This window comes from Diabrotica undecimpunctata, chromosome 11 (genome assembly GCF_040954645.1).
Source record: "Diabrotica undecimpunctata isolate CICGRU chromosome 11, icDiaUnde3, whole genome shotgun sequence".
NCBI lineage: Eukaryota > Metazoa > Arthropoda > Insecta > Coleoptera > Chrysomelidae > Diabrotica > Diabrotica undecimpunctata.
This window is the reverse complement of record NC_092813.1, coordinates 33,578,278-33,603,622: the sequence shown is the minus strand read 5'-3', so window position 1 is coordinate 33,603,622 and position 25,345 is coordinate 33,578,278. Positions and strand designations below refer to the sequence as shown.

General features: G+C 33.2%; 2 protein-coding genes across 2 annotated transcripts in view; one reads left to right on the top strand and one right to left on the bottom strand.

Moving 5' to 3' along the window:
* Nucleotides 1-20,268, top strand: part of LOC140452872 (apolipophorins-like) — a 100,967-nt gene extending 80,699 nt beyond the window's left edge. Inside the window, exons 10-11 of the mRNA XM_072547207.1 lie at nucleotides 5,763-5,872; nucleotides 20,078-20,268. Of these exons, the coding sequence (XP_072403308.1) occupies nucleotides 5,763-5,872; nucleotides 20,078-20,161 (194 nt within the window). The 3' untranslated portion in view covers nucleotides 20,162-20,268. The remainder of the gene's footprint in view (nucleotides 1-5,762; nucleotides 5,873-20,077) is intronic.
* A 181-nt stretch (nucleotides 20,269-20,449) lies between these two features.
* On the bottom strand, nucleotides 20,450-24,861 carry LOC140452871 (uncharacterized). The gene is made up of 4 exons (XM_072547206.1): nucleotides 24,178-24,861; nucleotides 23,519-24,090; nucleotides 22,706-23,395; nucleotides 20,450-21,965 (listed from the first exon to the last, which is right to left on the bottom strand). The coding sequence occupies exons 1-4, from the start codon at nucleotides 24,859-24,861 to the stop codon at nucleotides 20,450-20,452; spliced, it is 3,462 nt and encodes a 1,153-aa protein (XP_072403307.1).
* Nucleotides 24,862-25,345: the final 484 nt, after the last annotated feature.

Sequence of the window (25,345 nt, the reverse complement as noted above, 5' to 3'; positions counted from 1 at the left end):
CATTTGATATCTGAGTCCATTCACGATTTTTTTTTATTCAAGAAACCTGTTTTCTTCCTATACCTCTACGGCCTCCTATTTTAGGGCCCTTAAGCTAGCGGAGACACATTAGCGGAATCCAATTTAACCTACGTAATATTTTTTCACCCATTTTTCACTAATTGATTACCACCCTAATAATTTTTCACCACCAAACCAACCTTAAGGGGAGCGATTCTGCTGGCTTAAGATTCAAGCTAGCAGAATTCAAAAAAGAAACTTTTCGTTGATGGCATATTTTTTCACCCATTTTTCACTAATTTATTACCACCCTAATAATTTTTCACCACCAAACCACCCTTAATGGGAGCGATTCTGCTGGCTTAAGGTTCAAGCTAGCAGAATAATAAAATATAAAATCTTTTTGTTGATGGCATATTTTTTCACCAATTTTTCACTAATTTATTACCACCCTAATAATTTTTCACCACTAAACCAATCTTAAGGGGAGCGATTCTGCTAGCTTAAGATTCAAGCTAGCAGAATTCAAAAAAAAATTTTTTTGTTGATGGCATATTTTTTCACCAATTTTTCACTAATTTATTACCACCCTAATAATTTTTCACCACCAAACCCCCCTTAATGGGAGCGATTCTGCTGGCTTAAGGTTCAAGCTAGCAGAATTAAAAAAAAAAAAAAATTTGTTGATGACATATTTTTTCACCCATTTTTCACTAATTTATTACCACCCTAATAATTTTTCACCACCAAACCACCCTTAATGGGAGCGGTTCTTCTGGCTTAAGGTTCAATATGGCAGAATTAAAAAAAAACTTTTTGTTGATGGCATATTTTTTCACCCATTTTTCACTAATTTATTACCACCCTAATATTGTTTCACCATTAAACCACCCTTAAGGGGAGCCATTCTGCTGGCTTGCGGTTCAAGCTAGTAGAATTAAAAAAACATATTTATAATATACCACAGTGTTTTGCCAGGTTTTTACGAATTTATTACCATCCTAGTCATTTTTCAACCCTTAACTACCCCTTGTGAAAAGTCAATAATTGTGTTAGATTAAAATTTAAGGAGAAATTTTTTTTTCAAATTTACTGTCCACTACTCATAACTGAAATAAAAACGGGTTTTGTTAAGTTTATACTAAACTTTAACCATCCTGATAATTTTGCTCCCATAAACCTATTCGAAAACTTTCCTACTAGCTGAATATTTGAAATAGCAAAATAAGAAAAAAACGTATTTTTGAAATCAGTATTCTGCTACTAATTTATTACCACCCTAGTAATTTTTCACACCTAAACTACCCTTTGTGATAAGTCAATAATTCTTTTAGGTTAAAATTTAACGTGAAAAAAATCTTTTTTTACAATTTCACTATCCTCTACTTATAACTGACATAAAAAAGTATTTTACCCTGATAAGTTTCCATCTCTAAACCAATCTTATTTGGAAACGTTCCTGCTAGCTTAATATTCGAGCCAGAGTAATTAAAAAAAATTATTTATGATATACCACAGTGTTTTGCTAAGTTTTTACGAATTTATTTGCAACTTAGTAATTTTTTATCCCTCGACTAACCCTTAGTGGAAGTCAATAGTTCTTTTACGTTTAAATTAAATTTGAAAAAGTTTTGTTTTATAATTTTACTAAATACTATTTATAAATAAAATAAGAAACTCTCTGGTTAGTTTTTACTAAATGTTAACCAACTTCACCAATTCCACCATCTTAAACTTTAAGGTGATAAAAAATCTATTTTTATAATTTTACTGTATTCTACTTGTAACTGAAAATATAAATTGCTTGCCTGGTTTTTACTAAATTTGATCCACCCTTATAATTTTTGACCCCCTAAGCCTCAGTCAATGGGAAACATTCAACAAGATACACATTGACGCTAGGTGAATAAAAAATCTTTTTGAAAACACAAGAGTGCTCTGCTAGAATTTTACTATATTTTTACCAGCCTAGTCTTGTTTTTCTCAACTACCCTAATTAAAAAACATTTTCAAATGTTATTCTACACTAACTAATATTTATTTTTTCAATGTTTAAATATTAAAAATATGAAAACACTTTATTCCAAAAACTATAAATTTTACCTGTTTTAAAAAATTGACTCTGATTCGAGTCGTATTACATGGCTAAGCGAAATCGAATCGTTAGTCCCTTTTACGAATATAAAATAACTGAAATCAAGTTGAGTTTTAGTAAATACAATGGTATTTTTATATTTCACAGAATAAATTACCAGGTAAGAAATATTCAAATTGAAATAATTTTATTACGTCTATTACATTATTTATCTGATTGTAAAGGAGGGTCGTCGGGACCGTGCGCACCTATTGTTAAAAGATTTGTATTCATTAAGTAGATAAAAATTTGAAAAATAATTTAGGTATTTAATATTTTAATATTATTTAAATAAGAAGAGTATTAACGATTGGTCAAAACATAATTTTAGGATTAAGTGTATAACATAAAGAATTTATATTGGAAAACATTTTAGGATATAAATATTTTAAGTAGGTATATTCAAATAATACCGAAATTACCGGTTGGTCAGAACAGCTGATATAGATTATTTGCGTAGTAAAATAAATTTATATTAGCAGCATTTTAAAAATTTAAAGATATTTGTATTTTAATTCTTTGTCGATTTTTCATTCATTGTCAGTTGAATATAGGTAAAAATTAAAGGTTATTACAAAAAAATATTAACTTATTTATTTTCTAACTCTGCATCTTTTCGTTTTCGTTTCGCGTTTGTCCGATTTATTAGCAATTATTTATAGGTAAATGTTCGCGTGCGATATTCCGTCTTTCTTTGCTTTTTTATAAATTAATTTACGAATTAATTCTAACCTTGATATCGTCTTTTATGTCTTTTGTTTAGTATATTGTTTAAAACTAAGTCTAACTTTCCACGGTACCATCGTTTCATCTAGCGATAATTCTTTTACTGGATAACGCAGAGCAGTCATTTTATTATTAAAAAGTCTATAACTGTTCTTATTCTATAAAACCGATCTTCAGGAATAACATTCGGTCCCATTAGATTATGGATGAAGATTAAGCACCGTAAAATTATAAGAAAAAGATCTCTTCCGATGTTCTGCAAAAAAGATTATAAGTTGAATAGTGGATCTGTTTTCCAATAACCCTCCAATCTTGAAATCCGTATGTGTCAGTGTGGAAGATAATTCATATAAATACTAGAAATTCAAATAAGCAAAGTAGTTTACATCTTTAAATGCTAGAATTTACACAAACACCAACTTCACCAACTTTTTTATATGCTAAACATTGCAATATTGTTGTTTTCTACATTGCCTATTTTTTAGCAAAATTTTACAACTTAAAAAGGGATCATTCCCGTGAGTTGCTGTATTGTATATCATATAGTTAAAAAAACTCGAACATTGAAGTAAAACACTGTTGTGATTGGTATATTTAATTAAATTTTAAAAATCCTAAAGGATTAAGTTCAAAACGTTTTCGGACTTATCAGTCCATCTTCAGTAAAATTTGTAGTACTTTTAGTATGTAAATAATAAATAATAGGTAAGTAGTAATTTTTAATTAAATATACCAATTATTACAACAGACGTGTTTTTCACACACAAACACTCGCACACACACACCGTGTAAATGTATTGAAGTATTTTTGAAAGAACAAATTTATTTAATTTTTGTTAAAGGGGTAGTAAGGGGTGAAAAATTACTAAAGTTGTAATACATTCGTAAAAACCTAGCAGAACACTGTGGTGTATCATAAATATTTTTTTTAATTCTGCTAGCTTGAACCGTAAGCCAGCAGAATCGCTCCCCTTAAGGGTGGTTTGATGGTGAAAAAATATTAGGGTGGTAATAAATTAGTGAAAAATGGGTGAAAAAATAAGCAATCAACAAAAAGTTTTTTTTTGAAATCTGCTAGCTTAAACCTTAAGCCAGCAGAATCGCATTCATTAAGGGTGGTTTGGTGGTGAAAAATTATTAGGGTGGTAATAAATTTGTGAAAAATTAGTGAAAAAATATGCCATCAACAAAAGTTTTTTTTCTGAATTCTGCTAGCTTGAACCTTAAGCCAGCAGAATCGTTCCCATTAAGGGTGGTTTGGTGGTGAAAAAATATTAGGGTGGTAATAAATTAGTGAAAAATGGGTGAAAAAATATGCCATCAACAAAAAGTTTTTTTTTTTTTGAATTCTGCTAGCTTGAACCTTAAGCCAGCAGAATCGCTTTCCTTAAGGTTGGTTTGGTGGTGAAAAATTATTAGGGTGGTAATAAATTAGTGAAAAATTGGTAAAAAATATTACTTAGGTTAAATTGGATTCCGCTCATGTGTCCCCGCTAGCTTAAGGGACCTTTCTATTTTGACTTTAAGAATCAGTTGTCGATGTATATCGATTTCTCTTTACTATATGTCCCAGATGAGATATTTTTTAGTCTTTAACAGTCTTTAGCAATTCTCTATCTTGGTTGACCCTCCCTAGTACTTCCTTATAACTTTTTCTTGCTGTGCCAGTAAAGTCAAGTTGTCAAGGGTGTCAGATCTGTGTGAGACGCCATTCGTAGATTATGTAGAAAGTAGCATTGCGTATCTAGTAAATAATAAGTATGTAGAATGTTGTTGATGTTAGAAAATAAATACACTGATAAATAAAGAGTCTCGATATTTATTACACCATCTCAGCACACTTTTACTTTGCAAAAATTATGATCATTATTAAGACCACCAACCAACGTCCAAATTATAATAAACGATACACCGTTAAAAAGAGTAAAGAAAATATGCTATCTGAACTGCAATATTAAGGATACCTGGGATCGTAGCTAAAAAACAATAAAAACTCGTATTGTAAAAGCCAAAAGTTCTTTTCACGGTTTTAGGAAGATTCTCTACAACTTGTCCTTAAGTATCAATATATGCATAAGAGTTCTTAGATGTTACCTCTTTAGTGTCTTCTTCTATGGAATAGATAGCTTACGTCTTACAGCATGTGCCATAAAATGGTTAGAGACATTTGAAATGAGGGGTTATCGACGTACATTAGGTGTCTCATATATACACCATACATCTTCTACAGCAGTTCATTCTACAACGCAATATTTAGGGTAGAAGAGCAAACGTATATCCTGGCTGGCCAATCTTAGCAAATGAACCAACTGATCTATGTACAGTACAATAAAATAATATGGGTGTTAATGTGGTCGATAACATGACTAGAAGAAGCAGAGAGAAAAATAAATACCATTATATGCCATTTTATTTGCCTATTTGTCTGAAAAAGATGAAATTTTTTCTACAAACAAAATAAACTAATTTTTTAAAATAAGACCTGATCTTCTTGTTGATATGTCAATAGTTTAAGTAAATCAGTTGATTAGGTGGTAGTATTGTACCGATTGACCAAAACATGAGACCCATCGAAATTACCGTGCAAAAGTTAGAACGAATTAAAATTTCAGTCAAAATTCACAACTCATTACATAAATGTATACTATTAAACAATCGGAGTAGACACTTTTTAATGTTTATTTAATATTCAGCATTGGGGTCGACATACGAGGTAGGAATATGTAGAATTTCCCATGCCTCGCCCTATATTATTTCAATTTCGACTAATTCTAGGGAAAACTGCTACCCAAATCCACCGTAAACCGTTCAAATAATGCATATGCATATTACTACCGTTATGATTATAATTACACCACTTGCACGGTTATGTTTACCATCAATCCGTTATTTGCTTTTCTAGGTGGAAACTACGAGAGCAACGTTATATTTTCCACAGAATCTTATGTACCTAAATCTGGTATGCTGAATCTGACCTTTGATTTGTTTGGGGAATCCTTCAATGTACTAGAGGTAGGTTAAATAAGTCAACCGAGACTTTTTTAATACTTAACATATTTATGAGTAATATTGTATGCAAATGTGATACTTTTAGTTTTAGAAGTTTATAGGATAGCGTTTAATTATCATTTTAATTAGCAACTTGTGTTTTAACTCGACAAGTTTTGTTGTAATTTAAGTAGTAACAATTACAGAAATAAAAAAAAATCTAGATAATTAATTATTTTCGGTTTAGAGAAAAAATTATAAATAACAAGAAACGTGTATGCAAATCTGTGGGTCAGGTTTTGCACAGAACAAGAGTATTCCAAAGAAATTCGTATTAGGAGAGGAGCTATTACGCAGGCTTGTACGCTATCACTTTTACTGTTCTACATCTCTTCAGAAAAAATAGTCAGAAAAACCTTACAACATTCAATAGCGATCAATAGTGAGATAGCCAACAATCTCTGATACACACATAATACGGAACTAATAGCAAACAATGCCTTAAGTCTACAAAATATAATAAACAGTGTAGTGATTACCAAAACACACTACGGAATAAAACTTAACGGTATACATATGATACATATCCTTATAGTAAGTAAACAGAAAGTTTAAAAAGTATGGTTTTATATTATTATTGTATGCTAAAAAGAAATAAGATTCGTTCTTTTTCTTCTTTTGGTATCATAATTGTGGATAGGCCTGTGTTTATCTGGTTGTGTTACTTAATTCTGACCTCTTTTGTGCCCTTATCCCCCATTGTCTTACATTCATACTTTTTAAGTTGTCTTACACGTCATCCAACCATCTGGTTCATCTTTTCTTTCATCCTTCTGTCGGCTTCCATTGTAAAATTTACTTTGTTGCTTTTACGTCTCCTTGTCTCTGGACATGTCCTAACCATGACAGCCTTTAACTTTTTACAAGTAGTAAAATATCGTGCCCTTTATATATATATATATATATATATATATATATATATATATATATATATATATATATATATATATATATACATCCTACTATCATTTTCGCATCGATACATTATGCTTTTTTAGCATCGTCTTGCAAAGTAGCATCTGTATATCGACGCTACTTTACAAGACCTCAATAACTGTTTTCCCGTACTTGTTACAAGAATTTTAACCATCTCATTGATTAGAGTTTTGATACCGTGTTGGTATTTTAAAATATCCGCTTTCTCTTTTTATCCCTTACTGAGTTATATAAGTTTATTCCAGAAAATGTTTGAGTCTAAAATGATGGTACAGTGAAAATATTATATATATTTAGTTCAGGGTTTTACCGTTTACTCGCTGCCATTATATACATGAAAATGTATATCCCACTTTCATTATCAATCATTTTAGCATCAGAAATTTGGCATCGCTGTTGAATATAATATTGCCCACAACGAAATAGTAAATTTAAGAATATATATATATTTTTTTCATCCACAAATCATTTTGGAATCATGATTGGTTAAAAGGAACGGGTTATGATATATTGCAACTACCTATTGTATCTTCACTCCAATTCGTCCAGTCGCGACGTACAGCCCCTCAAATGATAGGATTTAACCAATAAAATAAAATAAGACAGGAAAATCAAATATAGCTGCATGTCAAAAAGGCCTTAATTATATATCTTCGTTTTTATAACTCCAATCGTGACGTACAGTGTCTCAAATGACAGGATTTAACCAATTGAAAACAATGAAATAAAAAAATTAAATACAGCAACATGTCCAAAGGGCCGTAGTCACGTATCTTCGGTCCTATTAGTCCAATCGTGACGTATAGTACCTCTAATGATAGGATTTAACATAAATAATACAATGGGATAGAAAAATCAAATGCAGAACAATGTCAAAAGGGCCTTAGTTGTGTATCTTTAGTTCTATTAGTCCAATCATGATGTGGAGTACCTCAAATGAAAGGATTTGACAAATAAAATACAATGAGGTATAAAAATTAAATGGAGTAGCATGTCAAAATGGCCTTAGTTATGTATCTTCGGTCCTATTAGTCCAATCGTGACGTACGATACCTCAAATGATAGCACTTAACCAATAGAATACAATGACATAGAAATCAAATACAGCATCACGTCAAAAGGGCCTTAGTTACGTATCTTCGTTTTTAGTGGCCCAATCGTGACGTACAGTACCTCAAATGATAGGATTTAACCAATCGATTACAATAACATAGAAAAATAAAATACATCAGCTTGTCAAAAGGGCCTTAGTTATGTATCTGAGGTCCTATTAGTCCAATCGTGACGTTTCGTACCTCAAATGATAGAATTTAACTAATAGAATACAATGAGATATAAAAATTAAATAGAGTAGCCTGGCAAAAGGGCCTTAGTTGATCCTATTAGTCCAATCGTGACGTACAGTACCTCAAATGGTACAATTTAACCAATAGAATACTACGACGTAGAAATCAAATACATTAACACCAAAAGGACCTTAGGTATATATCTTTGCTCCTATATATGTTATGTCAAAAGAGCCTTAGTTGCGTATCTCCGGTCCTATAGGTCTAATCATGACAAATGGAGCCTAAAATGATAGGATTTAACGGAGATAATACGATGGTGGAGAAAAATTAAACATGGCGGCATGTAATAACACCTTAAACTGGCAGCAATAAAACGTATTAACGCACAGAAGTGTGTGACATATTACGTGACAGGATTATTAGCGAATACCATACGATTACGTCATACATATCTTTGCATACGTCCACTTTTAGTTAACTACTTAGTATGTATTCAGTACTTTGCTTTACGGTTGTTGAGGCATGGGCTCTTAAACAGAAGAATGTTAAAAATCTTGAAAGCTTTGAGATGTGGTGCTACCGCCGTATACTAAAAATAAGTTGGGTGGATAAAATTACAAATGAAGAGGTAATACGCAGAATAAATAACGATCCAGAAGTTATACTGAATATAAAAAAGAGAAAACTTGAATAGTTTGGCCACCTGATGAGAGTACAAAAGTAAACATTCCTACAAAATATAATGCAAGGAAAAATCCAAGGACGCAGAAATCCAGGCCGTATAAGAATGTCCTGGATGAGAAATTTAAGAGAGTGGTTTGGCTGTACCACTAACGAATTATTCAAAACAGCAGTAAATAAAATTAGAATCGCCCTAATGATATCCAACCTCCGATAGGAGAGGCACTTAAAGAAGAAGATATGATAAACTCGAAAAATCTCCAACGTTCACTGTTAGACATATGCCTCCCGTTCAGTGCATACATTTACTGCTCCTTGACGCTGTGATGAGAATGAGATAGGATTTAACAAATAGAATGACAGAAAACTAAACAAGACAGTGTGTCAAACGTGGAATGCGTCGCAGAACGTGAAATATTAGCGTAAAATATCCATTTAATTTTTTTCCTCAGTTGAATAATTCCTGCTGGTATTTGGTCTAAGCTTACTTCTTTTCCCCATTCAAGCTGTTTCATAGCTAATTCTACTTCCTCTTTATAGTGCTCTGTTCATCTGTTTTGGTAAAACATAAAACAGTTGTTTCAGATATCTTTATCGCGTTTCCTTTTTTTATGGATGAATATGCTGTCGTTTTCATCTTCTACTATTTCATATGGAGCTACACAATTAACAATTCCAAATCAAGAAAACACAAATAACACTCAGAATTATATTATACAACTAATAGTCGAAAAATGAAGAGCAAGAGATAGATAATCAGACAATTAAGATCAGCACTACATGATGCACGCAATTCCACATTTGAACACTACATTAGTACATTGTCTAAAGAAAATCATTCACTATGGATAGCAACAAAAACACTTAAAGAGACCTGAACAATACAACCCACCAAATAAGAAAGATGACGTTAGTTGAGGAAGATCAGACCAGGAAAAAATGTCAACATTTTCAGAATACCAGATAATAATAATCAAGCAATAGAACACTGAAAACTTTTGTTTTTAACTGTACGCCCGTGAATGACTTATTATTTTTTTAAAAACACTTAATATTGCACTTTTTTATTGTATTTTTTCATCTTTCAAGATAATTTTTATAGGAATATATTTATTTATAACATACGGTCTTATGGTCTTATTACGGCTTTAAGATTATACGACCTAAATGTATCTTGTACCGCACTGCTAATTGAGAATTATGTTTGTAATGCGATAAGAGGTCCGGATATACGAGACACCAGTGACTCATGCCGCACTGATAAAAATCCAACAGGAATCTGCATTTCTATAAAAAAAATAGATTAATTTGTTTTGTGTATTAATTTAGTTTAGTTTAGTCGAACAAGAGTTGCAGTAAAAGATTTTTCTAAATATAGAATGTAAACCATATTTCCAATGCTTTGTGAAAGAGAACCAGTTTATAATATTCCGGACGACGTAATAACACCTTATTTTAGAATATTGGTCGTTGAATTGAAATCATTGTTCAAGAAACGAATTATTCATGTGCAGATGTTTTACTATAAAAACATGTAAAACCAAAATCTCGATTAAAAAAGTTGCAACCAGCTACTCACGATGAAACTTAACCCCATTATTGATTTTACAAGTGATAAAATGGGTCGACAAAAGACCAGCTTTAATCCTTACAACATTTAAACATAATAGTTGTATCTTGGTTTAATCAAATGAAAAGAAAAATTATACACAAGTACTAAAACCACAAACTATTCTCGATTATAACTTGGTGAAAAAGAGTGTAGATTTTAGTGATCAAGTGGCTTCTTACCAAAGCCCAATACGCAAAATTCTGAAGTGGTACCGGAAAGTGGCAGTGGAATTAATATTTAATGCCGCATTTAATACCGTAGTAGTCAATGCTTAGTTGCTAAATAATAGAAAACGTAAAAAAAGCGACAACCTATCCTTATGTTCAGACTGGAGTTCGCGAAAGCATTTGCAATTAAAGAAATGTTGTAACCCTCACGACCAGTTACACCCAAAAATACCATCTCAGGCAAAGCGATGTAGATAATATAAAGAGAAGAAAGTGTACAAGATGTTACAAAATTTTAAGAAGAAGCATGACTAGTAGAAAGTTAAAACATATTGTGAAGAATGTGATGGCAATACTGCAATATGTCTAGTGTGCTTCATTAAAGCACATTAAAAAATAATTTTACTTATACAGGAACTATTATTGAGTAAAAACGTATTGTGCCTCAAGTGGCCTATAGTATTGGAAGTCGTAAGTTAATAGTTTCTAGTAGAACGTTTTTATTGTTAATTACCTCCGTAAAAGTGAGTTATAGTATTTATAAAAAGATGGATGTAAATAATATGCCTTCGACATCTAAAAAAGCTAGATGTGAACATAAACGTAGATTGACCACTGCTGAATTACAATCATTGTTAGAAGCATTTGGCGAGGACGATGTAGATTAAATGAATGATGGAAGTGACTCTGATTGACTCTGACGAAATATTTGCACAAAGTCGTTCAGAAAAATCGAGGATTGCGTTTTGGAAAGAGACAACACAAACAGAATTTAAGACTTTTCTCGGACTTATAATCCATATGGGGACAATTAAGATGAACCGTCTGAATGAGTACTGGAAAAGTATGGGTAACTTCTATAATAGTGTTGACTTGACTAGATAATTGCTCATAGCCCATATTAAGAAATAAGCGAATAGACAATCCTCACTTGTCAAAGAAACTGAAAAAACGTGAAGTGGTCTAAAAACTAAAAAGTCCCCTATTCAAACTGTTTTTAATAAAAAATTTAATAATATGTTTAAGTTTTTTTAATATACCCTAAAACTGAAAGCGCAAAGAATCGATTGCAAGTTACAAAATACTTGTAGAGTCATACTGTTTGGACAAGTACGGTTGTTTAAATAATCGGTTTCTGTCATAAACAAATTGAATAAATTGTAAAATATTTTTTGATCTGCTTGATATTTAGCACACTTTAATAACTGATCAATTGCCATAATTTCAAGTAGCTATATTACCTGTCGTTAGGCAAAAAACAATGTTATTAACATTTATAAATTACTACAAACATAATATCTTAAAGTTTACGGTTTTTTGAAATTATATCAATTATTTATGTATTTAAATTTGGTATTTCTCTACATAAAAAACTTTTTATGGTCTACAACTTTTATTTTAATTATTTTTCTTTAGAATGTATACAAAACGTTTTATAAGCAAAAAATTATTTTTTTTGCCTTTTAAGATTGTTAAAAAAAACAAAGCAAAATCAAGTGTACGTCTTTACGAATTTTTCGTCAGCTACCCCTCATACTATTTAGAATTTAAATTTCTGTATAAGATTTTTTTAAACTATTTAGCGAGGTTCCGTGAACTACTTTCTTATGGCATGGTCAAAGTCAAATATTATTTTTTTATGTGATTAAGCCACAATTATTGGTCGTTATTGAGATGAAAATTACATTTTTAATTAACTAATATTTAACGTTTTGATTTCCACTATTATTTTACAATAACTTTGTTTATTGTACAAATTATGTAAACATGTGTATACACATTTTGTACAAAAAAACGTTTTTTGAGAACGATTTCCGGAATGGAAATCAAAATTTTAAACATTAACAGGATCACAACCAATAATTAAGGCCTCAATCCCATAAAACCATAATATTTATCTCAAACTATTCATCGATAGCTTCGACTAAACAGGTTGTAAATTAAAATTTATGTAAAATATTCCCCTACACGATTCTCTGGGCCAAAATATCTAGGTTGAATAAATATAACATCTAAACGAAGAAAAAACCCGTTGCGACTGCAACTTGTGAGCAGGTAGTTTCAATGTCGTTCTTTGAACTTGAACCAAAGCGATCGATATTTAGGTATCTAAAATATTATTTTAAGGATTAATACCGGCAACATCTATTGGCTCTAAAATGATGCCAAATACAGTGATTTTACCGCTCGATGTTAAAACGTAGGTATGACGTAAAAAATTAAATACATAAAAAAAATCGGAATATTGAAAAACCGACAACAGTGCCAAGCCTACAAAGGTGCACTAAACGAACATACACAATTTATAAATAGAAAATGATAGCAATTCTTGGTGATGCTAAATTACTGCAACGTGAAAAGAGTTTAAAAGGATAGCGGGATGTATATATATATATATATATATATATATATATATATATATATATATATATATATATATATATATATATATATATATATATATATATATATAATAACGGATTGATTACGGCTGTCGCCGCTTCTCCGCCCCCAATTTCCATCTTTTTCTGTCATATGCAGTTGCCTCTTCTAAGTCTCTTGGCGCCATTGCTTCATCAATATCGTTGCGCCAACATCTCCGTGGTCGTCCTTTCTTTCTTCTTTCAGGAGGGATCCATTCCAGTACTCTTCTAGGCCGTCTGCTCTCTGGCATTTTTTTAACATGTCCGAATCAGATTAATTCTTTTCTTTTTATGTCGTCATTGATATTTCGCTCCATTTTCATTTCGTTTCTTATTTGTTCGTTTCTAACTCTCTCCAGTTTTGATCTACCATAAAGTGTAATACTTTGAACTATACTACAGTAAATGTGTTTTTTGGTTTCTCGTTGAATTGTTTTTTTCCAGAGAAGAGAGTTTAAGGCATGGGTCGCTGCTCTGCACTTGTTTATTCTTTTTCTGATTTTATTTGCGCTATTTACCTTCTTGTTTAAAATGACCCCCAAAGTATTTGCAAGATTGCACGCCTTTGATTTTGTCGTCTTCCAAGACTAGGTCGCATATTTCATCTATTACCACTGAGAGATATTCATATTTTGTCATATTCATGTTTAGACCTGCCATCTCATATTCTTCTTCAGTTTTCTTACCATATAGCTAAGATCGTAGCTATCTTCGGTAATTACTACCTGGTCATCCACAAAGAAAAGTGTGCGTTTTCTTCCACCGCTATTCCCATTTTTCTACATTTTTTTACCCATTTCACTAAGAATCTGTCCAAATAGATTTTAAATAAGGTGGGTGACAGACAGCAGCTTTGTCTTAATCGCTTTGTTGTTTGAAAAGGAGAGGTGATTTCTTGTCCCATTTTAATTCTTGCAAAGTTTTGTTCGTAGTATTTTTGAGTGGCGTTAATAAGAATTGGGTTTATTTTCAAGTTACCCACTTTTATCCATAGTTGGGAGATCGATACACTGCCATATGCTTTTTCCAAATCTAATAGAGCTATATGGGTTTCTCTATTTCTCTGCACTCGTTTTTCCATTGCAATTTTTAATGTGAAAATATTATCCATAGTGGAGCGTCCGGACCTAAAACCCGCTTGTTCTTCGGGTTGTTTGTCTTTAATATCATTTTCTATCAGGTTCCGTAGTACTTTTGAGTATAGTGGGCCTATAGTAGCAATCACTGCGATCCCTCTATAGTTTTAAGGATCCGTCTTTGTGCCTTTCTTGTGTATTGGAGAGATATACGATTGTCTTCATTCTTCTGGAACTTCTTCTCCGTTTAAGCATCTTTCGAATAATTTTCGGATCATTTCAAACAGTTTTGGGGGCCTCGAGATTTTCTTAATTTCATTCCCTTAACTGCTTCTTTCACTTGTTCTATTGATATTTCTATTATTCCTTCTACTTCCACTTGTTCATTTGTCTGTTTAAACCTTTCTCTTCTCTCTGTTAATAAGTTCTCGAAATGCCCTACCCATGTGTTCTCTGGTATTCTGTTTATTAGGACTTGGTTTTTTGTCGTTGTGCTCATCGTTTTTATAGTTCTCCAGGCTTCAGAGCTCTTTGTCTCTCCTATATGGTTGTCTAGGTATTGGCATTTTTGTTCCCATGCACTGTTTTTCTTTTTAGCCACTTCTCGTTTGACTTCTTTATTCAAGTGTTTATATTGTTGTTTTGTTTGTTCGTCTCCCTTTTGTAATAACTTTTGATATACTTCCTTCTTTCTTTTTATCTTTTCTTCCACTTCTTCATCCCACCAATATGGTTTATCTACTCTCCGTACCTGTGGCCCTAAAGCTTCTAGCGCTGCGTCTTTCATGCAGTTTTTATATGTTCGTATTCATCCGTCGTTGATCTGTGTGATTCCTGTGGTTTTTGTGTTAGTCTCCAGGAGTAAAGTAACTGTGTGCTCTCGTTATCTAGATTTTCTAAAGTGTACGTAGTTCTTTCTATTTTTTCTCTGTGTTCTTTGTTGATGTTTGTGTGGTTCCTGTCTACGAATGGTGTATATATTTTTCCTATTAACAGGCTGTGGTCCGAGCCGCACTCTGCTCCTCTATTCACCTTTACTTCCTGTACTCTTAACTTAGTTTGTTGTCTTGTTATGAAATAATCTATTATCGATTTAGACCTCTTGTGTGCTGATACTAGGTGTATTTATGTATGTTCTTGTGGGCGAAAAAACCATTCAAAATATTTAACTCATATTGTTGGCATATATTTATGAGTCTTTCTCCATTGTTGTTGTGCCCTGTATTCAGTTCATTAATCTCCTAGTTCCTTCTGATCATTCAAGTGCCATCCTCCTCTTGTACCGGACCATTTACTCTTCTCATTATTTTTCTTCTGAATCTCTTGAATTATTTTTTATCGTTTTTGTTATTACCCAGATCTCACACCCAGGTTATTACTTAATCTATTCTAGTCTTAACTTCGCATACTTAAGGAATTTTTTTATATTGATTTCTGTACACAGATATCTAAAACCATCCACACGTTCGATGGTATAGTTGTCGTTTCATTATCAAGTATGCTTTTGACTGTCATATACTTGGTTTTTATTTTCCTTATTTTAAGCCCGCTTTTTTATGCTTTAAAAATAATTTTACCCAAAAACTTCTATTAATCGTTGCTTGCTCCTACTAATGATAGCTATATCATCTGCAGATGCAGTACTTTGTATCGATTTAATACAGTGGTTTTTCTGATGACCGCCTTAAGCACAAGATTAAAGAGTATGATTGATAGTGTGGAATGGGAAAGAAATGGGATTAGTCTTAGCAAATCAGAATTCAAATTAAGAACCACACAGTCTATCCATCTGAATATATCTCTATAAGATAAGACTCAGTAAGCAGTTAAGAATGAGTTAGAGTGCTTTGATGTCCAATGCTATGTTTTTTGTCCTCTCATTTATCACTGATGCCTGAATGATGAGCAAGGACTTATGTAACTAAGTGAAATACTTCGAAATGATGTGCTATCGCCGTATACTTAGGGTAACTTGGACATATTGCGTCACTTATGAAATAATCCATGAGTAAACTAAAAAAAAAACTAGAAATATTAACATCTATAAAATCTGAACAAGTCATATTAAATATTATCTGCTTCAATTTATACTACAGAGTAAAATCCAAGATAGACGACATACAAGTCAACGCAGAATTTTATGACTAGAAAATCCAAAGCAACGGACCGAAATGTCATACATCCAACTGTTCAGAAGAGCAGTTCTTATAATTCACGCTTCACACTAAGCTTTACGTATGAAGTCAAAAACTTGGCAGCAAAGAAGAAAAAAGTCATAATTAGTACAGAAGTATAAAGAACATTTATTGGGTCAAATTTTCAGCATAGATGGAACACCATCTCCACTGAGGACAGAAAAAAGTATGAACTATACTTACAAATCACAATAAACCAGCCATTGAATACATATAGTTCACATTTTGAAAAACTTTTTGAAAATCATACACTTAGGAGGAAGACCATTTCGAGGATACCGAAAAGATAACTACTGATGAATGGCAAATAACAACCAAAATTATTTAAACAACGTTACCCAAACTAAAAAATCGAAAAGTGGAAGGGATGGACGAAATAATAAACGAAATGCTTAAATACACTGGAGAAAGCTTTACTGAGGAACTGCTTATTTTCTATGAAAAAATCACCGTATATAAGAAAATTTCGAATGCTTGGCAAGATAGTTTAACCATCCCAGTTTTAAAAAATCTGAAAAAGACGATCCCAAAAATTGATGACAAAAATTATAGCGCTCGAAGTGGAAAACACCGGAAGATGTGAACAACAACAACAACGAAACAGTTCAACGGTCAATGCGATGTTAATTATCCGTCAGATATTGGAAAAGGTAATTAAATTTAACAAAACTATTTACATATGCTTCGTGGATCTTATGAAGGCGTTTGACAGAGTAAGACTTACAGTCCTTAAATTATTAAGATAAAGAAATATAGATCTCGGGATTCAAGCAATCATCAAACCCTAAAAACCTATACAGACATTAAAAAGAAAGAGAGACAGCATCAGTCCAATTCTCTTCAATTTGGTGAGTATGGGATCACAATAAGCAGTTAAAATAAATAGCAGGAATAGGTTACAGAATGGGAAAAACAAATTAACATATTCTGCTATGCTAATGATCTGAGACTTACGTCGGAGGATGAAGATAATTTATATCAATTACTAGACACGTTTCAAAACACTTTAATTTAACCGAAAATTTACATGGTTATATACAGGGTGAGTCATAACTATTGGGACATAGACTAAGGACAGGTTAGTTGGACCAAAATATGTCTATTGGACCAAATATGCCTTAATAAAATGTTCCTGAGAAAAAAGATACAGGGTGTTAAGATAATTTTTGTTTTTCGTTTTTTGCTAATAGTTTCCCTGTATATTTATAAATTGCTATCAAAATTGGAACAGAGTCATAATCTTAGACAAGAAATAGTATTTTATTTACAATTCCACTATCAAATACCAAACTAATAAACAAAGTTGCAACTAACGTAAGGTTTCCCGTTTTGACGATAAATCAAAACTAAACACACTTTAACTTAAAAGAACTCACAAAAACTCAAACTAAATGTTCTACATGGTCTCCTCCGATTTCTATGCCTTTTCTAATTCTTTTTATAAAGGATTTTCGGACGTTAAAAAATATTATTCTGTCCCCTTATAACATTAGCTGCATTTTGAATGTATCTCCAAAGTTCGTCTCGTGTAATAATTTCATTGGCATAAACTAAGGACTTCGTATGTCCCCAAAAATAAAAATCTAGCGGGTTGTACTCAGGACTTCTTGGTGGCCATTGAAAATCACTGCCTCTGCCAATCCATCGTTGAGGAAATACGTCATTAAGATGATTTCTAACAGATAATGAAAAATGAGGTGGCGCTCCATCCTGCATAAACCACATTTTTCTTCTTACATCCAGTGACAGATCATCTAAAATATCACTAAGAGTATTTTCCAAAAAGAATAAATAAGAATCTCCATTTAAATTTGGAGGAAAAACATAGGGCCCTAGTAGTTGGTCGAGTGTAATGCCATACCAAATATTCAATTTAAACCCATGCTGAAAATGTCTAGTTTTAATAGCATGCGGGTTTTCTTCTTCCCAATAATGACTATTTCCCCAATTAAAAACCCCTCGTCTGGTAAAAGTTGCTTCGTCGGTGAACATAATATTCTTAATAAAGTATCTGCTATTGCGATGTTTATTCAGAATACGTTGGCAAAACTGTAACCGTCGTAAAAGATCTGTTGGAAGTAAATTTTGAACAGGAGTGAAGTGATAAGGATGGAGGTTCTCTTTTTTTAGAATTTTAACAATAGACGACTGACTTACTCCTGTTGCTGCTGATAGATGTCGTGAACTTATTTCAGGATTTTCATCTACGCGAACCAAAAGTTCATCTTCTTGATTAGGTGTGATTTGTTTCGGTCGACCACCCCGATTTTTAGTGTGAAATGACCCAGTTTCACCTAAACTACGATATAATCTTGCAAAAGTTTTGTGATTTGGTTGCCTTCTGTTTGCGTATAACATTCCATACATTCTGGCTGCCGAGCGACCGTAAAAATTTTCTCGTGCCTATACGCAAATCATATATCTCGCATTTCTTCATTAGTAAAATGATTGTGACGAGGCATTTCAATCAAAAAAAGTAATGATTACTTTTAAAAAATGCAACATTACACTACACTGTCACATCAAAAATAATTTACTCTGAACAAATGACATTTACCAACAACAATTATCTGACAGTCCAAAGCATACTTTTCATAAATGAAATAATATTTGAAATCCTTTTTTAAGACTCTAAGCAGTTCGACTGCGTTTTTATCGAAAACGGTTGAAATTATCATGTTTAAACAAGATTACCAATTTTACGTAAAAATGATGTTTTATATTTCCTAATAAAAATTACTAAAAAGTTTCATCAGAAAAAGTTTAGACTCAATTTGATCATTAGGAATGATCCACGTAGCGCCCTCTATGACAAAACGTAAAATTGTAAATAAAATACTATTTCTTGTCTAAGATTATGCCTCTGTGCCAATTTTGATAGCAATTTATAAATATACAGGGAAACTATTAGCAAAAAACGAAAAACAAAAATTAACTTTACCACCCTGTGCCTTTTTTCTCAGCAACATTTTATTAAGGCATATTTGGCCCAATAGCCATATTTTGGTCCAAATAACCTGTCCTTGGTCTGTGTCCCAATAGTTATGACTCACCCTGTATATGAAGAAGACACAGTCACTCACGAATAACATAGAATCTAAAAGATATAAAAGTTATAAACTTTAAATATCTAGAAGGCAACATTACCAGTAGCAAAAATCTGAAAGAGAAAGTCACAGCACAGATTGATAGAATAGCAATGATATCTGGATATATGCGTGACATTAAATGGGGGAACAAGCATATCAGCATAGGAAGTAAAGAATATATAAGACCTGCGTAAGACCAGTAATGATCTATGCGATTAAGACTAGAGCCCAAATAGCTGCAACCAAGAGACTCCTATAAGGACAACTGAAATGAAAACTTTCGTTACACTCTTAGGAACAGGAAAAGGAGTTAGTTTATAAGAGAACAAAACCGCGTCCGTAATATTCTAAAATGGGTTCCACAGTGACGCAGGTAGCAAAAAGATCCCATTAGTAAAATGGGCGAGAAGAGGCTTGCAAAAATTGTACGTTCTGAAAAACCCAATACATCAAGACGACCTGGGACACCTCCAAAACGAGGGTATGATAGCTGGAGATCGGAATCCTAAGAGTTAGTTGTAATGATTAACGTAACTTAGTCTTAAATTAAGAAGAAGGAAAATATGTTTAAAAATTTTGTTTATTCTTTTGGACACTTTTAGTATAAACTAAAAATTTAATAATTCCAGAAGTTTGATATGTTTTTAAATTACTAAATAGTTAATATGTATGACTGTCACTTTAGTAGCATATATTTTTAGATTTACGGTCGGGTTGATGGATTTGAACATTACTTGGAAACGTTTTTTTGGACCAAAAGGTCCCTCACAGGGTCTAAAAGATAATATTATGGATACACTTAGGTGGAAAAGAGATGCAAAGAATAACACAGAATTGAAGAGACAGGTAGACAAACTTCCTAACGTTGTTGACAACTTTGCCAAAGAACCCAAGGTTGGTATAATTTGTTTCTAAATCCTATTATTTTAAACTGAGTTTGTTTTTTTTTTTTTTAATTTTTAAATTTACGTGTCTCGACAACTATGGTCATTGACACGGGAACAAACAAAATCGGTATTTACAATATATGATTAAGCTACAGTTTTGGTACTTTTACAAAATTCGTAAATATTTTATATTAAATTATATAATTTAGAGTCTCTTGAAAAAATAATCAAAGAGTTCATTGAACCAGGTGAACTAAGTATATCACTAAGGGTACCACTAATGTTATGCCGTCGTCGGGTGGAGCTGAAAGTACTGCATTCAAGTAGGATATGCTGTATGGAAAGCCGCGTGTTGTTGCAGCGTTCGCAGACTGGTGGATTTTCAGAACTCATGAGGTAACCGTGCGTGAGACGAGTGTGTCCTATTCTTATTCGTCTGATTATGGCTTTGTCTCTTCTTTTTTGTATGGGAATTTGCAGTGGTCGAATTATTGGTTGTATTTGATGTAATTTGGATGTGCTTCCACTCCATTGATCTTGCCAATTTTCCAAGACTGATTGCCTGAAGAGATATTTTAGGTCCTGATGGAGCTGTATCCTTTCGACTGGATGATCAGGGCAATTAGCTTCTTTCGCCGCTTGGTCCGCTTTCTCGTTACCAATAACACCTACGTGCGAAGGAACCCAGATTATGGAGACTGAGGTGCCCGAAGTTAACAGCTGATGACAGTGAGCGTGTACCTTATTGACTATAGGGTGTTGTGATCTTAGGGTTTTTAGTGAATGTATCGATGGCAGAGAGTCGCTGCATATGGCTATACGTTTGCTGCTTTTTGGTGTGACTTCTAGCGCCTTGTTTATTCCATATAATTCCGCTGTATGTATACTGCAGATAGTAGGGAGGCGAAATGACGCTATTGTTTCATTTGTTGTAGTAACAGCACAGCTTGTACCATGTTCATCTTTACTGGCGTCTGTGTATAAGATTGTATCAAACTTTTCCATGTCAATCATTTTGTTGAACTCTTGTCTAAACATACTAATGGGGGTTTCCTTTTTGTCGTATCTACATAGACTAATGTTAAAACTAGGCTGCTTTCTGGTCCAAGGCGGGGTATGAGGGATACAGATCGGGGTCATATGTGAAAAATCTGTGTTGTTAATTAACTGGTGTAATTTGCGGTCAAATGGGTATACAGACCTAAGTTTTTCTGTTGGCTTTATTACTGTGTGTCTGGCAACAAGCTTGGCAGCTGGATTTGAGGGGTTGGCAGAGACCTTTGCAAAGTAATTCAGAAGTATTCTTTGTCTCCTATAGGTCAGTGGAGGTTCATAGGCTTCAACATGAATGCTTTCAGATGGGCTAGATCTAAAAGCACCAAGACAAATACAAAGAGATGTGTTCTGAACGACGTTAAGAGAATTTAAGAGAGACTTGCATGCAGACATATAGAGTATGCTACCGTAATCAAGTTTGGACCTAATTAGGGCTTGGTAAATTCTGAGTAATACTTCCTCTTCAGAGCCCCAGTGATAGTGAGCAAGAGATTTAATTATGTTTATTCTTTTTAAACAATTAGCTTTAGTGGTTTGTATATGATTTCTCCAAGACAGTCTTTTATCAAACTGCATACCTAAGATTTTATGGTTATCTACTACACGAAGCGGAGTTCCATGCAGTTGTAAATTAGGTTGAGGAGACCTGTATTTTTTACTAAACTGGATTACTACAGATTTAGGTGGTGAAAATTTGAATCATGTACTTTCTGACCAATTGGTTATAGACTCTAGGGTGTTTTGGAGTAACGCGCATGTACTGGATGTGGTCCTACCTTGACAAAATAGAATGATATCATCAGCGTAAATAGCGTGTTGAACTGGTGCTTTTATCGTAGAGCATATGTCGTTAATACAGATTAAGAATAGTGTGGTGCTAAGTATACAACCTTGAGATAGTCCATTCTCTACAGCTTGTGGTGCAGACATTTTACCATTTGCAGACACTTGGAACGTTCTATCCGTTAAAAAATTATTAATAAATGTTGTTTATGACCTTCTAATTTGAGGTCACTAAGTTTTGCAAGAATTATTGATTTTGAAGTGGTATCGAAAGCACTCTCTATGTCTAGAACAACGGCAATTACCTCATTCTTGTTTTGCATGGCGTATGTAATTTTAGACTGAAGTGAAACCAAATTGTCCATAGTGCATCTATTTGATCTAAACCCTGACTGAAATGGATTTAGTAACTTATGTCGTTCTAAATACCAGTTTAGACGATTATTTATCATTTTTTCTAAGACTTTACATAATGAGCAAGTTAAAGAGATGGGTCGAAATGAACTGGGTAATGCTGAAAGGCAGTCATTCTTTTTAATTGGAATCATAATGGATTTTCTCCATAGCCTGGGAAACCGTTGATATGTCCATAAAATATTGTACAGATCTAATAATTTTCTTAATGTATCTGAATGTAGTTTTTTAATAAATATTGAGGGGATATTATCTGGTCCGGCAGCAGAATTTTTAAGAGAACTAACAACATCATAGAGTTCGTTCAGAGTAAACGGTAGGTTAAGTGGATTAGGGTTCGATGAGGAGGACTGAGGAGGCAGCTGTTCGTCTCGTGTCAATAAATGGTTAATTTTGTTTTTGGATTTGTCTAAAAAATATTGTGCCAAGGTATCAGAGATTTTCTGGTCGTCTGTAATAATATTATTTTCATGGATAAGAGCGGGCATTTTATACGTTGTGTTGCGTCCATTAATTTGTTTTATTTTGTTCCATACTTGCGTTGGAGATGTGTCAGCGGTTATAGTACTGGAGAATTTAATCCAAGATTCTCGTTTACTTTCTTTTATTACTCGTTTAGAGTTGGCCTTTAGTCTCTTGAAATTAATTAAGTCCTTTTCTGATCGTGTTCTGCGATATTTGTTTAAGGCCTTTTTGCTAGCTTTAACTGCTAGCTTGCAAGATAGGTTCCACCATGGTACAGATTTTTGGGATGGATTAATGGAGCACTCTCCTATGTGTTCCTCTGCTGCTTGCAGTATACATCTATTAAATTCCTCAACATCAGTATCAGCATTGTTTTGATAAACAATTTCGTTAACTCGATCCTTAACAGATACGCTGAAAAGCTTTCAATTAGCTTTTGAGATATTCCATTTGCTCTTAACATAAGACGGTTTAGCTTCATTATTAGTGATGAAAATTGGGAAGTGGTTGCTATCATAGAGACTATCAAGCGTGTACCAAGTAAGAAGAGGAGCTGTTTTGGGATCACTAATGCTCAGGTCAATTGAAGAGAAGGAGCCAGACTGTATGTGAAAATACGTGCTACTTCCTGTGTTTAAAAGACTAACATCATGATTAATGATAATATCCTCAATAATCTTACCTCTACCAAACGTATTTCTGGATCCCCATATAACACTATGAGCATTAAAATCTCCAACAAGAATAAACGGAGCTGGAAGTTGGTTAATGAGATTTAAAAGTTCAGCACTGACAAGATTATAGTTAGGAGGAATGTAAACATTGCAAATGACAATTTTGTTAGGGCACCATGCAGTTACTGCTACAGCTTCCAGCGTTGTATTTAACAAAAATTCTCGGTGAAAGACATCATTTGAGATACAAATGGAGGATCCACCGCTGGCCCTTAAATGCGTTGTCCTAATAAAATTATAGCTAGAATAGTTTCTAAGATACGGATTGTGTGTTGTGTTAAAGTTGGTCTCTTGTAAGCAGAGAAAATCAGGGACGTGATCTGAGATTAACTGTTGTAATCGTTCAAGACGGGGGAAAAACCCGTCACAATTCCACTGAATTAATGTGAATAAAATTACAGATTATTGTAAAGACTTTTGAGACTGTTGAGATGCGTCTGAGTTGCTGTCATCATCGCTTACGTCATAGGATATATCAATATTAGATACACTTTCGGCGTCATCAGGATCCAGTTGGAGTTTAATTTTTTTATTTATGCGTGTTATACGATATTTAATTGCCCGTTCTTGGAGAGATGAGTACAGAAATTGTAAAATTAAGATCAAAGATTTAATATCGGTCGTGAATTTCAATGCTTCGGTGTAAGGATCGTTATTTCCAAAGGTGTTTTCAAGGAAAGCTATCAAATTATCTTGAGGAAGTATGAATGCTTCTGGTGATTTATTGTAGGCTTTTTTTATATCCTCTTTAGTTTGTTCAGTTAGTCCGGTTTCTATTGGTGGGTTTGTCCTTCGTTTCTTTCTTTTTTGCTTAATGGTTTTATCCTGCTGTATATGGCTGGCAGGTGAAATGGGTGGAGGCATGCTAACAGTGTCATCTAGGGAACTGTTATCATTCGTGACCGTCGATACTTCTGAGCGACCTCGTTTGAGGGCTGGATTTAATGCGGTAGTTGAGTCTAGTTGTGCAGTATCTGTAATAGGGGTCGCGCTGGAGGTGTCTGTCGACTGTGTGTTATCTAGTAAAGGGGTTGTGTTCGTGGATAATTCGGGATTTGAATTGGGAGTTTGGGTTACATTAACAGTTGGAGGATTAGGGCACTTAGAAGCAATGTGTCCTGGTTGTTTACAGATAAAACACTCCATTTTATCTGTAGATAAGAAGATTCTGTTGTCAATACCTTCAAAAGGTATTACAATTGACGTTTATAATTCAAAATTATCTGTATTGGAAAAAACATAGACTTGGCGTCTAAAGCTAAGGATGTGAGAGTACTCATCACCTGGGATACCAGCTCTTAAAAAGGAAACCGGGGAGGCTAACTCAAGCCCAAGATTTTTGATGGCAGATTCTACTAAATCGTGCGGAACGGTTGGGGAAATATTTGATATGACAATTCTTTTTGTAGGGGAAACCAGTCTGCGAATATTTAGGGTAATGTTCCCTATCTGAATATTTGGATGGGATGTCAATAATTGTTCGACTAAATTGGAATTGGTAAGATAAATACATATCCTATTATGGGATATCCTAGAAGCAAAAGAAATTTGTTTGGGACCGATAATATTGCCTATAGCTCTAACATAGTCATGTAATTTAAGGTTTTGATCAGCATGTAATACTACCGCT

Excerpts from the sequence above, each read along its gene's own strand:
- LOC140452871 (XM_072547206.1), bottom strand. The coding sequence starts at position 24,861 with ATGGAGTGTTTTATCTGTAAACAACCAGGACACATTGCTTCTAAGTGC. Across the intron at positions 24,091-24,177 it reads ATATTGATATATCCTATGAC|TGGAATTGTGACGGGTTTTT; the intron begins GTAAGCGATGAT and ends ACATTAATTCAG. Across the intron at positions 23,396-23,518 it reads ACAGCTCCTCTTCTTACTTG|CGTATCTGTTAAGGATCGAG; the intron begins GTACACGCTTGA and ends AAAGCTTTTCAG.